The sequence below is a fragment of the Bactrocera tryoni genome, chromosome 2, assembly GCF_016617805.1.
Source record: "Bactrocera tryoni isolate S06 chromosome 2, CSIRO_BtryS06_freeze2, whole genome shotgun sequence".
Classification (NCBI taxonomy): domain Eukaryota; kingdom Metazoa; phylum Arthropoda; class Insecta; order Diptera; family Tephritidae; genus Bactrocera; species Bactrocera tryoni.
The window spans coordinates 22,262,560-22,277,664 of record NC_052500.1 but is presented as its reverse complement, the minus strand read 5'-3'; the positions used below and the strand labels follow the sequence as shown (position 1 = coordinate 22,277,664).

The 15,105-nt window shown below is 33.7% G+C and overlaps 1 protein-coding gene across 7 annotated transcripts in view; it reads left to right on the top strand.

The window, feature by feature from the left end:
* LOC120767406 (muscle M-line assembly protein unc-89) overlaps window positions 1-15,105 on the top strand; it is a 305,856-nt gene that overhangs the window by 177,012 nt on the left and 113,739 nt on the right. For all 7 annotated transcript variants that reach the window (XR_005704690.1, XR_005704691.1, XM_040093448.1 and 4 more), the window contains exons 4-5: window positions 4,776-5,036; window positions 7,678-7,874. Coding sequence is in view for 5 of the 7 variants with exons in the window: in XM_040093448.1 (XP_039949382.1) it covers window positions 4,776-5,036; window positions 7,678-7,874 (458 nt within the window). In the remaining 2 variants the exon portion in view is untranslated. The remainder of the gene's footprint in view (window positions 1-4,775; window positions 5,037-7,677; window positions 7,875-15,105) is intronic.

Sequence of the window (15,105 nt, the reverse complement as noted above, 5' to 3'; positions counted from 1 at the left end):
GTTTGCTTAGACAATTTCATACACCAAATCAGTTCTAATTGATTGCCTCTATTTGTTCAAAAAACAAAACAAAAAACAGGAAAAAAGAAAAGCAAAACAAGAGATTTTCTAAAATGCTTCTTCTTGCTCTCTGGCCTTTTCCACTGCTGGCTTTTAATAAATTGTAGCATATGTAAGTGTTGTGGCTTATGAGCTGGAAAAAGACTAATGACCATAAGTGAATGCCGGACATGCATGAAATGCATGAAATTTTATATTTTAAATTGTTAGCATATTGAAGTAATTGGTAAAAGCTTATTTACAATTTTCCATGCGTGTGCTCGGTGATTGTGTGCTTCAATAAAAATATTTGCATAAAATTTTTTGGTTTGTTAAATTGATGAGTTTTAAAGCGGTTTACAGAACATTTAGTGGGACAGTGCACTGAACAGAAAGACAGAATGAAGCTGTTGATATTACAATTATTTTTTTCTGAAGTTTAAAATCTAAACTAATTTTGGGTATAACCCATACAAGTTATGTAACCAGTATTGTAAGGGTTACAGACCAGTGCAAAAGCCTTTGAGAATGTTTAAAAGTGAAAAAAAATCATTGTAGCTTGAAAGCTATTAAAAATGTAAGCTAAAATAACATACGTGAGAGGAAAATAATTTACTGGCGATCTGAGTTCGGGAAGAGGAGGTATAACCCACTAATGTTAATTAACCGGTATTATAACGGTTATATACCAGTGCAAAAATTCATAATAGATTGAAAGTTATTAAGGGGGTATTCTGGTCTAGACGGATGAATTTTAGGCATTTTTTAAACTAAGATAAAAAAAATTAAAAAAATGTTTACCATCCATTTTTTTATTGACATTTTAATAATAAAAAAAAATTGCAAGAAAAAAATACCAAAATTCTTCGAGATACGGGCCGGTGGAGTGGGGGCTTTACAAAAAACGGTGCGTCCTGGTGGACGTGATTTCAACACTTATAGAGGTCTAAAACACGAAAAACAAGAAGATTCTTCATTAGTAAGGATGTCGTTTTCGTGTTGACCATTTTCAACAAAAAAAAAAAAAATAACAAAATGGCGTCGACTTGAAAAAAATTTTTTTTTTTGTGACCCGATTTTTTCGACATTTTCGAATTTTTTAAAAATACTTCAAATCAAGATTTTTGAAATCCAAGGCAGACACGATAGAGCATTATATAAAGAAGATATATACCAAATTTCAAAGGAATCGGTTCAGTAGAACTTGAGACGCCTTTAAAGTTTTAGAAGACAATTCTAGTGAACACGGACGCCACGTCATAGAATCTGCTTTGAAAATAAGTCGAATTTTGAAAAATCTTTCCAAGGTCATATTTTTGAAAGTCTAAACTTTCAAAATATGCAAAAACAAAAGATAGATTTTTTCAAAATCCTAGACCAGAATACCCTCGTAAAAGCGAAAGCTAAAGTAACAAAAATTAAAGGAAAAATAATTTACGGGATGGGCGATCTGAGGTCGGGAAGACGAAGGGAAGTTAGCGTGCTTAAATTTTCAAGTATTAAAATAGTTTTGCTTGATTTCCGGCACAACTACGAGCCTTATAGAAAAAAGTTATATGGCAAAGTTGTGGATAAAGAAAAGTTTTACAACTCTTGTCTCAAAAAATTTTATCCACGTTTTTGACTTTTATGACTACAAAACAAAATTCTTTCACGAAATTTGGTGAAAAACTACTTGCTTATGTCCCAAATACACTGTACTTATTAATTCCAAAAACTGAGTGACAACTCTACTACAACTTAAAATAAAAGAATCACCATTTTTCGATCAAAAATTCAATTCTCGCATACAAACATCAAAGTCTTTCAAAAAGTCAATAGGTTTTGAGTTTGTTAAAATCTACATATCTGATGGTAACAAATATAAAAAGTACTTACATATGATAACCCTGTATACAGTAAGAATTTAGTGAGGTTCAATCAATTAAATAAATTATATTGAAAATTTTTGATGTTTGACTTTATCCTAAACTGTCGCTAGGAGGCGCTCTGATACAATTATTGTTATATTTTATGAATTTCCTCCAAAGATTATACCTTATAACATATTTTTCGATTGATTAAAAATTTAGAAATCAGTTAAATCTGTTTTTTATTTTTTTGATAAATTTAAAATTTTTTTGTTTGTAAATTTTAAGGATTTTTTGTTTTGATCTAAAAAAAAAATCCACAAAAATCAAAAAAAAAAAAATAGTATTTCTCGTCTTTACAAATACCTCACACCGAACTACTAAATCTTACGTGTGATATAGAGCGACAAGATACCAGAAAATAAGAAAAGAGTAGCTAACTGAATACATCTCAACTTATGGCATCCATTTGACTATATGATACACTAAAGAATTCCTCTTATAACCAGATCATTTGTCAATAATTTTGACAACAAGATATAAAAGTGTTAAAATGGCAAAGCAAAAGTGCTGTCAGGTATTTCTTTCATATGTCAAAGAAGGAAGAAAAGGAATTTATTCTTATCATTTGTGAGCGTCAATAAAAGTTTGCGACAATTGTTAAAGTGCAAAGAGAAAACTATTTCGAGAACATAAAAGAAACACTCGCCTAAATGCGCATTTGGGTAAGTGGTTGATGTCTGAGCTATAAATGGAGTGTGTATGAACTAAATCACGGAAGCGCTAAGAAATTTATTAAAAAATGTAATTACGTCACACTTTTTAACAAAAACGGTACTTTAAGGACAAAGGCAACAAACTATAATACGTCAAAATCCAAGTAGAAAAGCAGTGAAGAAAAGAGAAAGGGCGGTCGAGAGTTAGTGGGAACGAATCAGTCCCCCTGCTTCACACTTTTGTCTGCTCTTTAAAGGCACATCGAGTGCAACAACGCGCTCGTCCACCTGCTTGGTTGCCTGCCTGCGCTTGAAGGCAAAAATTATTTGTCACATAAACTGTCATAACCGCAAGATTGGCGCTTGACATTTTGTGTAAATATCTTTTGAGTGCAAAGTTGCCAAAACTTTATCGAATTTCTCCCCTATAACCAGCTATGCATTTTCATAGTCGTTACCCACTTCGCCATTCTGGCAATTGTTAATTTAACTTAGCGCAGCGAATAACAGTCAGAATTTTAATCTTCAAAAAGTTTGCGCAAACTTATGAAAGGGAATAGAAAATAGTGAGAGTGTGAGATATTTGAATTTGTCTAGACGCCTGCTGGATGGTTTCTTCCTTTGTGTAAGAGGGTGTTGATTTTGTAAATTTGCTACAACAGTATTGGAAAAATATAAGAAGTTGAAAAAAAAGTATTTAAAACATATATGTATACTCACATATATTTGAACGATATCGATTTTTTACTTTTCGTTTGATTTGTAATTAGATTGAAAAGAACTTCAAAAAAATATTTCTCACAGTTGTAATCGATAACAATGTATTCTATAAGTTTTGATTATCAATAAATTTCAATTATCGATAACTGATTATCGACCTACCTATGTTTCTAAAATAGAATATGTAATTTGCAATAATAGTATTGATCAAATAAAAGAAGTTGAAAAAATAATATTGAAAAAAATTTATTTGTGAACGCTATCGATATTTTTGTTTTATGTAGCTCGGAATTATTTTGAAAAGAAATTAAAAGAAAATATTTTTTACAGTCACAAGCATGTACAATGTTGACACAAAATAATCGATAACAATGTAATCGATAAATTTTGATTATCGATAACTGATTATCGACCTACTAACATTTCTGAAATATATTATGTATTTTAAGTTAAATCAAAAATTTTCACATCATATTGAGTAGATATCGCAATCACAGCTATTAATATAAAATATAATAATAATTTAGTGTAATATTTGAAAAGTATAATGTAATGACAAAAATTATCACTAACTAAATGTTTATAAAATCTAAAACTAGAATTTAATAAAAGTTTATACACGTTACTTATGTGCAAATCGCTACAGTTATAAATTTAGAAATAAATCGACAAACGATGGGAACAAGCCTAAAATTCGTATCAAAATTATCGATAACTCAAAAGTATATCTAAATTGTATGGCTAAAAAAGTAAATTCCGTTAAAGACTAAACATTTTTTTAAACTTCTTTGAACTATACAAAAATATACAATATATCGAAAGTTACGTATACGCCGTGTATGCCTTTAAGGATTAGTTGAAATAATTGCATAAATACCCTTCCCTTGCGTAATTGGCCTTATTTTTGTTGTTGTTATTGCCGAGTAACATTATAACCGCTTCCTTTACAAGCACGCAACTGTCATTTTGAAAAATTTCATGCCATTTTTCCTGTTTGCCCTTGCGTCATCCGCGCATTTAATCCGCTTAAGCCAGCCAATCAAAAAGTGTCATTTAAGTTTCTTTTTTTTGTAATTTTTTTATAGCAGCGCTATTTGTTTTTGTTAATGTGCGCACAAAATTCCTTTAATTGCGTTTAATTCAATTTAGTAATCTGTCTGCATAAGCACTTTTTCCATAGCCACCAACAGCACCACCGAAAATGTAACACCAACCAGCAGCGTTGGCGCGCACCCTTTCGCCACAACTTGCTTTTTAACATTTTTAATTTCTGTAAACACACTTTTTTCGCTTAATTTCTTCATTTTTTCCAGCAAAAACAAATATTTTTTGCCTTTGTTTTTCCTTTTTCCTACAATATCCGCATACTTTGCGTCGTTTACGCATTTCTACACACATTTTTTACGCAGTTTTTATACGTTTTTTTATCTCTCGCATTCTCTCTTTGCAGACCCGATTACCGTCCGAAGCACGGCATTTACGATTTGCAAATTAAAAACGCTTCATACATTCGCGACAATGGACGCTTCGAGTGTCGCATTAAAGCGAAAGGTACGGGCGCCGATGTCCATCAAGAGTTTTACAATTTAACCGTCCTCACACCACCGCATCCACCCGTCATTTCACCTGGTAATGTGGCCATTGCCACTGAGGATGTAAAAATGGAGCTGACGTGCAGCAGTATTGGCGGTTCACCGGATCCAACGATAACGTAAGTACAAACAGCGCCGGCACAGTAGTGCGGGTGTACTGCCTCACATTGCGCCAAAAGCCCTTGTGGGCGGCAATAATACCGTATTAATTTAAAATTAAATTTATGTAAATTGAATGCCGTGCCCGCTTGCACTTCCGCCTGCCACGGCTGTTTAAAAGGATTTTCGCTGTCATTATGTGCAGGCTACTAGCCGATTGGCCAGCCAGATTGGCTCTAGCTGCTTGTATTGTAGACCAGCTAAGTGTGCGCGCTATTTATATATATATATATGATGTGTTTTTTTTTAAGTAGCACCAAATGAAAATGTCCTTAATCCGCGCTGAAGAGGTGCAATTGAGCGCCCAAGTGTGGCTCCAACGTTGAGTAACTTTAACTGAGCATTCATTACATGCAAGTCAACGAGGCAAATGCTTACAAAAATACATATGAATATTTTACATATGTATATGCATATATACTCACTGGCATAATTCACTTAATTTTGTAAGCTTAAATAATTTAATGACATTTCATTCTTTCAAATTGAGTCATATCGTCATTGAAACCAGTTGAAGTGGAGGTTGTTCTTATTATTGCACAGAAGCTTAATATATACATAGTTCTGCCCACGTAACAATTGCTAATAAGACGTAAAACTAACCAACACAGATTTGTAGTTTTTCAAGCTTTGAGAACTCTGGCAAATGGAAGTACTTATTTGCCTTAATATGAATATTTAAGGGGTTACATGGATTTCCTCGCACAAAAAACAGCTTTTTTTCAAAAATTTCAATTTCTCATATAGATATACTTAGAACTTATTATTAATACAAACATACGCTATTAGCGAAGAACTAAGCCTTGCTAGCCTTGAGCGCACAAGTTCACAAAGCTGTAATTACACATTTGGTGACATTTGGTTTCAACAAAACCCCGACACGTCCCATACTTCGCATCAATCCATGGATTTATTGAGAGAAGACTTCGGTGAGCAGATAATTTCACGTTTTATGTCGGAAAATATTCTAGAGGTGTAGAATTTAATAAGGCACTAAAAAATTATTTTTTGAAATCCATAAGCCCATGTAACACCTTAAAGCTTGTTAGTTTTCTCAAGCTATATACTATGTCATCAACTACTACAGTCCAACCAAACTGGGTGAACGTATTTCTTTTCCATATTTTCTGTTAAAATGCGAAAATTATGTAAGTCGGGCTACGCTTATTTGCTTTGCTTGTTTTCTAAAAGTGTTTTAACTGCCTAGTATAGTATCATAAAGGTTAAATTTAAGCACAGATTTGAAGCAGTAAGCTCTCATATGGTTGAGTATCATGATGGGCGAGGCATAGCCTACATTTAGGATGAGTTTTCAATATCATCAACTACCTATAAGAGAGTTAGCTAAGGATCTCAACATCTCTTGTGACTCAACACATTTCGGTTAATATTTTGGTTATGAGGTGTGGTAGAATGTGGTAGAACATGGTAAAACGCCAATTTATGAATATATCGTAAGAAGTGTCCAACAATCCAGCGAATGGCGCTTCAAAAATGGGCTGAACTCATTAAACCCAAGACTCGTTGAAGACCATCCCAGCCAAAGCTTATTACAAAGAATAGTAAGGTTACTTGAGTTAAGTCAAGTGAAAAGTGATGGCGCCTATTTTGAGGTTAATTTGTACGCTTTAAATATTTGACATCAACGTCATTTCGTGCCAAAAGACGAAGGAGGATTTAGATTTTAAGGAGTCAACTATCAAACCGCGCTATTCATTAACATATCATAACAAAAAGTTGAACCGCAATTCACTCTCGACTAAGCCTTTCAAATGACATGTAAATAATTTGCTTAGCTTCGCAAGTTTGCCAATTTTTGCGCTTTCGTTTCACTCAGTTGATACAGTCTTCCAGTTGCTTCTTTCTTAATTTATTTATTACATGAGTATTCGACTCTCATAATCAATTCCTTCGTTTTTCACCCGTTGACTCTAAATGCAACGCTGATTTCTATACTATTTTCTGTTTTACTAGCAAGCGCGAATTCACAGTTATTTTTCGCGTAAGTAAGAAATAAATTTGCAATAAAACTTCTTAATTCCACATGTCGTGGCAACTGCCAAAAAGCATGTTTTCTTCTACATGCAACCCTGCCTGCGCTAACTGCTGACATCGAGAAGCGCTGGCGTGTCTTGCAATCCCCAAATATTTACGACACAGTTAATTGTGGTTGCCTGTGCCAAAACAGCGAAAGAAATATAGAACCAGCTGATACTAAGTAGAATAGAAAGAAACGAAAATGAAAATAAAATAAAAGCGTAGAAAATTCTGTGTCAACAAGCCAAGTCCACAAATGCAAGTAGAATTTTTTTCACGTAAACGCGAATGCAGCTAACGAGCAGGAAATAATCACGAACGACGCGGAAGAAGCCCAAATGCAAAGTGTGCACAAATTAACTTGCAACGTTTTTCGTGCCACACTGACTTACATATACACATCTGCTATATATTATATGCCTTGATTCGATGCCACATGGCATTTCTACTTACTTTCCTTTCATTATACAACAACACTAACTGTTCGCTTTTTCCAACTTTCTCTTTTCATGCGCTTATTTTCGCCGACCACATCTGCACTGCATTTCCGCGCTTTTGCTGCAGTTGGTATCGCGAGGGCACCAATACGCCACTGCACGCCGCCGTACGTTCGGGCGGCTCAAAGGATCAGCCAACAAATGCAACACTAACGCTGCAACCGCGTCGCGAAGATGATGGCGCCAAATACAAGTGTATCGTACGAAATCGTGCTATGAATGATGGTCAACGATTGGAAGCCACCGCCACATTGAATGTTAACTGTAAGTAGAAATTTTCATATTTTTTTATTATACCTAATTTAAGTATTCTACGAAGAGTCACGAAAAAGCCGAATTGAGAAGTTCTAAAAAGAAAATGTGTCGGTATACGCTCCACATATCCTTAAAGTAACATATAACCTCAAAATTTTTGTTTTTTTTTTTCGAAAAAGAAGTCTAGGACTCCATAGTTTTCCAAAATTAACCTCAAATTATGTTCTGATATTGTTTGTTGTCAAACTGACTTTCGAAGTTCGATATCGAAAATTGTAGGAATCTGCAGTTAATCTCAAATTAGCTTCTGACCTTGCCGCTTTGCTAAACTGAGATTCAAATTCGAAATGCGAAGATCGAAAAGAAAATGTGTCGAAATCAACTCTCCACATTTGCTTAAAATAACACATAACCCCATAAAAATTTTTTGTGTTAATAAATATAACACATCTTTCCAAAATTTTACTCAACTGTGGTTCGAAGTTCGATATCGAAAATTGTATTTAACTACAAAATAGTTTCTGTTTGCTAAACTACATAGGTTGCTAGGTTCGAAATTGAAAAAAAAAGTATCGAAATCCACAGTTTTCCCCTAACCTAAAAATATTTTTCAAGAACTGTTGCTCGAATTCGAACAATAAATACCGGAATACACAGTTTTCTTAGACTAATTCCAAAATATCGAATTTCTTCTTTCACAGGCGTTCTCGAAATACCACTTAACCTAAAAATATAACATAACCTCTTAATGATTTGATTCGAAATCAAAAATTAGTGTCAGAATCCATAGTTTTTTCAAGATAATGCAATCACTCCGATATTCTACTTCTTCAACATAACCTCAAAATATCAACTTGCCTTTTTTCTAAAACGAATTTCGAAGCCTAAAAATAAGGGTCGAAATTTCAAAGTTTTCCTAAAATAATTCCAACTGACGATATTTTACATGCTCCATATAACCTCGAAATATTACATAAGCTCAACATATCTTCTGACCTTTTCTTTTTCTTTCACTTTTAACTCGAGTTCAAAATCGAAAAAAGTGATGAAAATCTATTTTTTTAAATAATTTTAAAATAACGATGTGCCGGAAAACCTTCGCATAACCTCAAAATATCTTCCCGACCCTATGTGATTGCTTTCTACCAGCTCATATGAAGATGTAATTATAAAAATTGGCTGCGCATTTCAATTAACCGACGTGTCATCTAAACATTCACCACCCCAGCAAGCCACCTTGCAATCGATTACCTTGCACTCAACTGACTGACTTTAAGTAATTATATTGCGTGGAGTCCCACCAGGCAACATACACTTTCGTAATTCAGCAGATGTCCGCAACAGTTGGACACACGTGCCGTAATAGCCTGCCATATTCTCCAAGGCACACTTCACCAACTTCTGGTATATGCTCTAACACACTTAATATCTGGCTATAGCCACATTATAATGCCCTTCCCCACATCGACATACACTTCAGTAACGTAACGTTACGCTTAGTTGCTTTTGGGTGCCATCGCTTGCTATGGCTTTCTTGGGGACTATTTACTTGTGAGCGTGTCGGTTGGAGCGTCCGTTCGCACGCATTTCATTTGTTCTCGTGTGAATTTGCCACCGAACTAAATGTGTTGCTATTGAGTGTTCATAATTATAACTCAGCACGGTGGCGTAATGATTTTCTGTTATTCATGAAGCTTCGCTGCAACTGACGCGGTGTATTATGAGGACCAGTAGGAAATTAAAGAGACTAATTTGAAACCAGCTCATGATTACGGATTTCTAGTTCGGCTCATTTTTCTAAGCTTTGCTTTCTTCGTATTTAAATTTACTCAGAAAAATATGATGGATCCCAAAGTTATTAACACTTGTCTTATAATATTCAATGTGTTTCATGAAATCGCTACAAAAATTTTTATTTATTGCTAACTAGTTCCTAGTTGTTTCAAAATACCGGTGTGAGAATTTAACTTATTAAAATCCTTTGACAAAACTTGAATTTGAAACTTCTTCTTCTTTACCGGCTTAGGCACCGCTTACGCGATTATAGCCAAGTTATCCGTTTCATTGGGGGCGTTTTTCACTTGGCGAGTTTCAAACCCAGCGCACAGCCCTGGCGAGGAATGGTTCGCGTTCTCACTTTAGCTCGCCTTCAAACGGATGTTCTTTGGCTACCTAGAGGACACTTGGTCTAAGACCGGAAGTCTTGAGCGGCTTGAGCCATATGTAAAAGAATCGTTTCTGGCCACTTCCAACTGAATGGCAATCAGAGAACTTTGCTCACTTGCGGAAACTTCTGCACATGACTCCATCCTCCAGTGTTCGATCTAGCTGTTTTAAAATATTAGACTCTGAACTAGTATGAAATAATGCAACTAATCTTTAACTAGTTTGTAACCACGTTAAATCAAACTGGTTTAAAAATGATACATTGCATAGAACTTTTTCAAAATTAAATTCGTTATTTATTGCGAAAACCTCATTGTTGAAAGCAGAATACTAAGTTCAATAATTTTTCTGTTCTCTTCACTTTCTGCTTCCCACAAACCATATTTTTCCTACTGGCATTGCACCCGCTTTCGCATAGTGTTAAATGCGACCTTTTTCTTAATTATATATGCCACTTTGTCACCACTGCATGACCACTATTATTTTATTTAGTTATTTGTTGTACCGTTAATATGTCTGTGGGTGTCAACAGTTTTTCACCTCAATGACAAAAAGCACTCGTTTTTGTTCCATTCGTAACACTCGCCGGTTGGTATTTTAATTATTAATTGAGCATGTGAATTGCTTTGCTTTACGCAAACGTATGTATGTCTGTTTGTATACAGGTGTAAATTAATATACTATTACTTTTGGTGACAAAATGCTGTATTCTAGATAAATACATATATAGCGTGTGTAAGCATAAATGAGTTTTAAAAAAACTGTTTTGGTAATGTTATTTTAATTAAAATAACTGCGGTTATTGATTGGTTGCAAGTCATGTTGGGCTGTGATTATTATAATTTTTTTTGTTTTTTTTATTGTTGTTTTGTAGTTTATATGCTGAAACAATAATTTGTATAATTTTTTAGTAGAGTTTTCAATCCAGGAATTTAATTTTCCTGTGCTAAACTTTTTTTTTACTTCGAAGTATTTTTTTTTTATCCCTTGAGGGTTATTTGAGCCCTTGCATTAATAAATTAGTGCCCTTAAAAGTTGGTACCCTCGTAAAGGGTGTTATTTTGAACACGTGGTCAAGTAGCAATAAAGCACATATAATTTAGTGTTATGCCCAAGAATTTAGGCTTATTACGAAGATAACAGTTTGCCATTTCGAATTGATTTTGTTCAACTGACTGCCGCGACTGGCTCGAATGATCTCAAAATAAGACATTGTCCTTTTTCTAAAATAAATTTCGAGGCCTAAAAATAGGGGTCGGAATTTCCTCAAATAATTCCAAACTAACGACATTTTACATGCTTCTCATAACCTCGAAATATCACAAACGCTTAATATACCTTCTATCTTTACCTTATATCTTTTCTTTTCATTAGACTTCAAAAATCAAAATGATCAAAAAAAGTAATGAATTTTTTTTTTTTTAATAATTCTAAAGTAACGACCTGTTGCATGCTCCACATAACCTCAAAATATCTGCCGACCCTAGTAAATTCTACATTAGAGGCCCGATTTTCCACCACCTTTTGCAGCAATCGGGGTCGTGTGTCAGCAATAACGCGTCGAATACACTCTTTCAAGATGTCAATCGTTTCGGGTGACTTCATTTAACCTCAACAAAACTAGTTTAGCGATATAGATCGAACTAGCAAAGACCTCGTTACAGGTCCATGACGTTTATCTCACGTCACCAAAAGCTTCCTTCAATAAATTCATTGTTTCATAGACTATATAGCATGTAACGCCGTCTTGTTGGAACCAAAGGTCACACAATAACATTATCTAATTCAAGCACGAAAAGTCGATAATATTTACTATTTAACGTTTGGGATTGACTAAAACATTATAATCGGCTTTATTTTTTGAAAAAATATGAAATTTTCGAAGAAAAATAGCACTTCTTTCTATTCATAGAGCACACCAAATAGTGAGCTTCCTCGCTGAAAAAAATTTTATTGTAAAAATCGGGTTCAGAGAATTTTCCTCACTTCCATGAACTTATACACGTGACTCCATCTTCCAACTGCGCGATTAAAAAACGTCTTTTAGGAACTTTTGGTTGTAAAATCGTCACTTCTTTGAAATTGTTTTTTGGGAATTCAATTGAAAATTTCAAAACTTCGAAAAAAAGTTATTATAATAAAAATAGAAGAAAAAAATCTTAATCACAAATACTAATAAAAATATATCTGGTTGTAAAATAATGCCATATTTATAAATATTGAAAATTTAAGCAAAATTAAGCACCCAAAGACCCCTTAACAGAGCTCTCCAGACCAGTTATACTTAACAGTCTATCTCACGAGTTCATGAAAAGACTTAAAATTAATTAAACTATTATACTAAAATCACCTGCATACAACTCAGGATTTTAAAAATTAAAAACTAAACCCACTATTATCGAACAACATAAATTTGAGTGATTTCGAAATAAATTCTAACCGCCTGCAATATCAATTTTATTAGAAAACCCATAATTAAAAACTCGTGGCGCGTTGACAACAAGTGATTTGATATGGCGATAATCACACGCTTAACTAAAAATCAAATACATACATATATGCTTTAGATGTATCCATACATGTTTGAAATATTCAGTGTTCACATAAATCAAAAATTGCATTTGAAAATGCGTTGTGGTCATGCGACTGCGTATGCGGCGAAATTTGAAAAGGCAAAATAAAAATTGATTTTTGAATTTCGTGCGTTAAATGTGTAATTAATTCTCTGGTAGTATAGGAAAATTATATGTCGCTTATTTAATTGCACTTGCGTGTGTTCAATGGCGGCCAGCTGCAACAAAAACAACAAGCTTGTGCTAAACACCCGCAAGTTGTTGGCTAAAACTGGTCAAATTAAATGATGCGTTTTGAGCGCGGCGCACAAGTTGTTGTTGTTGATGTGGTGCATGAAAGCCACGCAACTAATGCGAAAAGCTAAAATGCATTGATGAGCAAAAATTAAACAGCATAAAGCTATGTATATGTGGTTGTATATTTGGTAGCGTGCATTTTCAAATTTTCAAATATATAGACAGCTTTATTTACGCATTTTATTAACAACGAATATAATTAAAATAATCGCATAGATTCCATGGTAATTCGCTGACCTTTTAATCAATCTCACTTGGAACGAGCTCATACAAGTGCATAAGTATTAATTACAGTTTTTAGCGAGAATTATATTTGAAAGCATTCGTTAAATAGTATGGATAAATGTGTGGCAGACAGAGATTTTTCAAAGATTTTGCTGGTTTACTATTATAAATTATAAAATAAAGTAATTTTATATATAATTAATAAATATTAAATATTTATAATGCTAAATATATACTAAATATATTGTATAAGATATATATATATATATATATATATATATATATATATATATATATATGTATATATATGTATATGTATATCTTATACAGTATATATATGGCATCAAATAAGAGAACACACTAATATTGGCTGCATCAAAGCTAACACAAACAATTCCTTATTAGAATTGGACTCTGATGGCCCAGTTTGTAGGGCAGCTATATGCTAACAATTTCTTGGGAGATTGCATTATTGTTGTAGCCAATAACCCTTGCCGAATTTCATGAAAATATCTCGTTGAATGAATAAGTTTTCCATACAAGAGCTTGATTTTTATCGTTTGGTTTGTATGACAGCTACATGCTATATTGACACGATCTGAAGCATTTCTTCGGAGATAGCATTATAGTTTTTGGCAATAACCCTGCCCAAATTTCGTGAAGATATCTCGTCAAATGAAAAAGTTTTTCATACAAATACTTGATTCCGATTGTTCAGTTTATATGGCAACTATACGTTATAGTAACCCGATCCGAACTATTTCTTTGCTGGTCGGATTATTGCCTTAGACAATAGCTAATGCCAAATTTCGCGAAGATATCTTCTCAAATGAAAAAGTTTTCCTTACAAACACTTGATTCCGATTGTTCAGTTTGTATGGCAGCTACAGGCTGTAGTTAACCAATCTTTACCATTTCTTGGGAGTTTTTATAACTGGCTTAGACAATAATCTCTGACAAATTTCTCGAAGATAATTCATCAAATAAAAAATTTTCTATACAAGCCCTTAGTTCCGATTGTTCCGATTGTTCCATATGTATGGCAGCTACATACATGCTATAAAAGTCCGATATAAAAAATTTGAAAAACTCTATAACCGTGTTCCTTTGATTCACATTTTATGTCAAATTGCGTGAAAAAATTTCGTTTTGCGTACAAGAATTTGTGCTTGATCTTTCACTTTGTATGGTAGCTATATGATTTTAAGAGTTATATGCTTTTGTGATCTGATATCGCTGGCTCCGACAAATGATCAGCTCTGATACTAATTAATTTTTAATATGACAGTAATAGAGGGGCAGCAAGCCACATTTATATTAATTTAATCAACAGTTAAATTTCATTATAGACCTCCCTCAGAAAATAGTCCTACCAATAAACTCGCTGTCAGTTTGAAATATTTCGTCTGAATACCTTAAAGTGACCGTATTAAACTACAAAGTGACATTTGTACACACATACTCTAAATACACAAAAACAGACCGCTTTTTGCGTATATGCATATATCTATACATAACTATATAGGCATAACCCATTGAGTGTTTCAGCACCTCATTACCGACTAAAATGTCGCACCCAAGAATTTAGCCGCCCACAAACAAACAAATTACAAACAATTATATACGCTCAAATAGTTGTTGTTTTTAGGTAGAGTGGCAACTCAAGCCAGCATGACTTTGGTTAAGTAGTAGGAGATTGAATGTCTTAAAGCGATTAATCACAACGAAAACAAGAACACAACGTTAGTAATAAAATTACGGATATGCGAGTGGAGTGAGAGAGAGAGGCAGCGGTTTATAGGCGCGTGCAGGCCGTATAATTAAATAATTTATTTTAAAGCACTCAATGATAATTGAAGTTCCTTTTGTTGTAGCGCTGTTCAAATACATACATACATATTTTGTGAATGTATAATTTTTGGCTTTGCTGTTATCTGTTATCTGCCTTCAAAATTTATTCAATGTAATATCGCTAAACG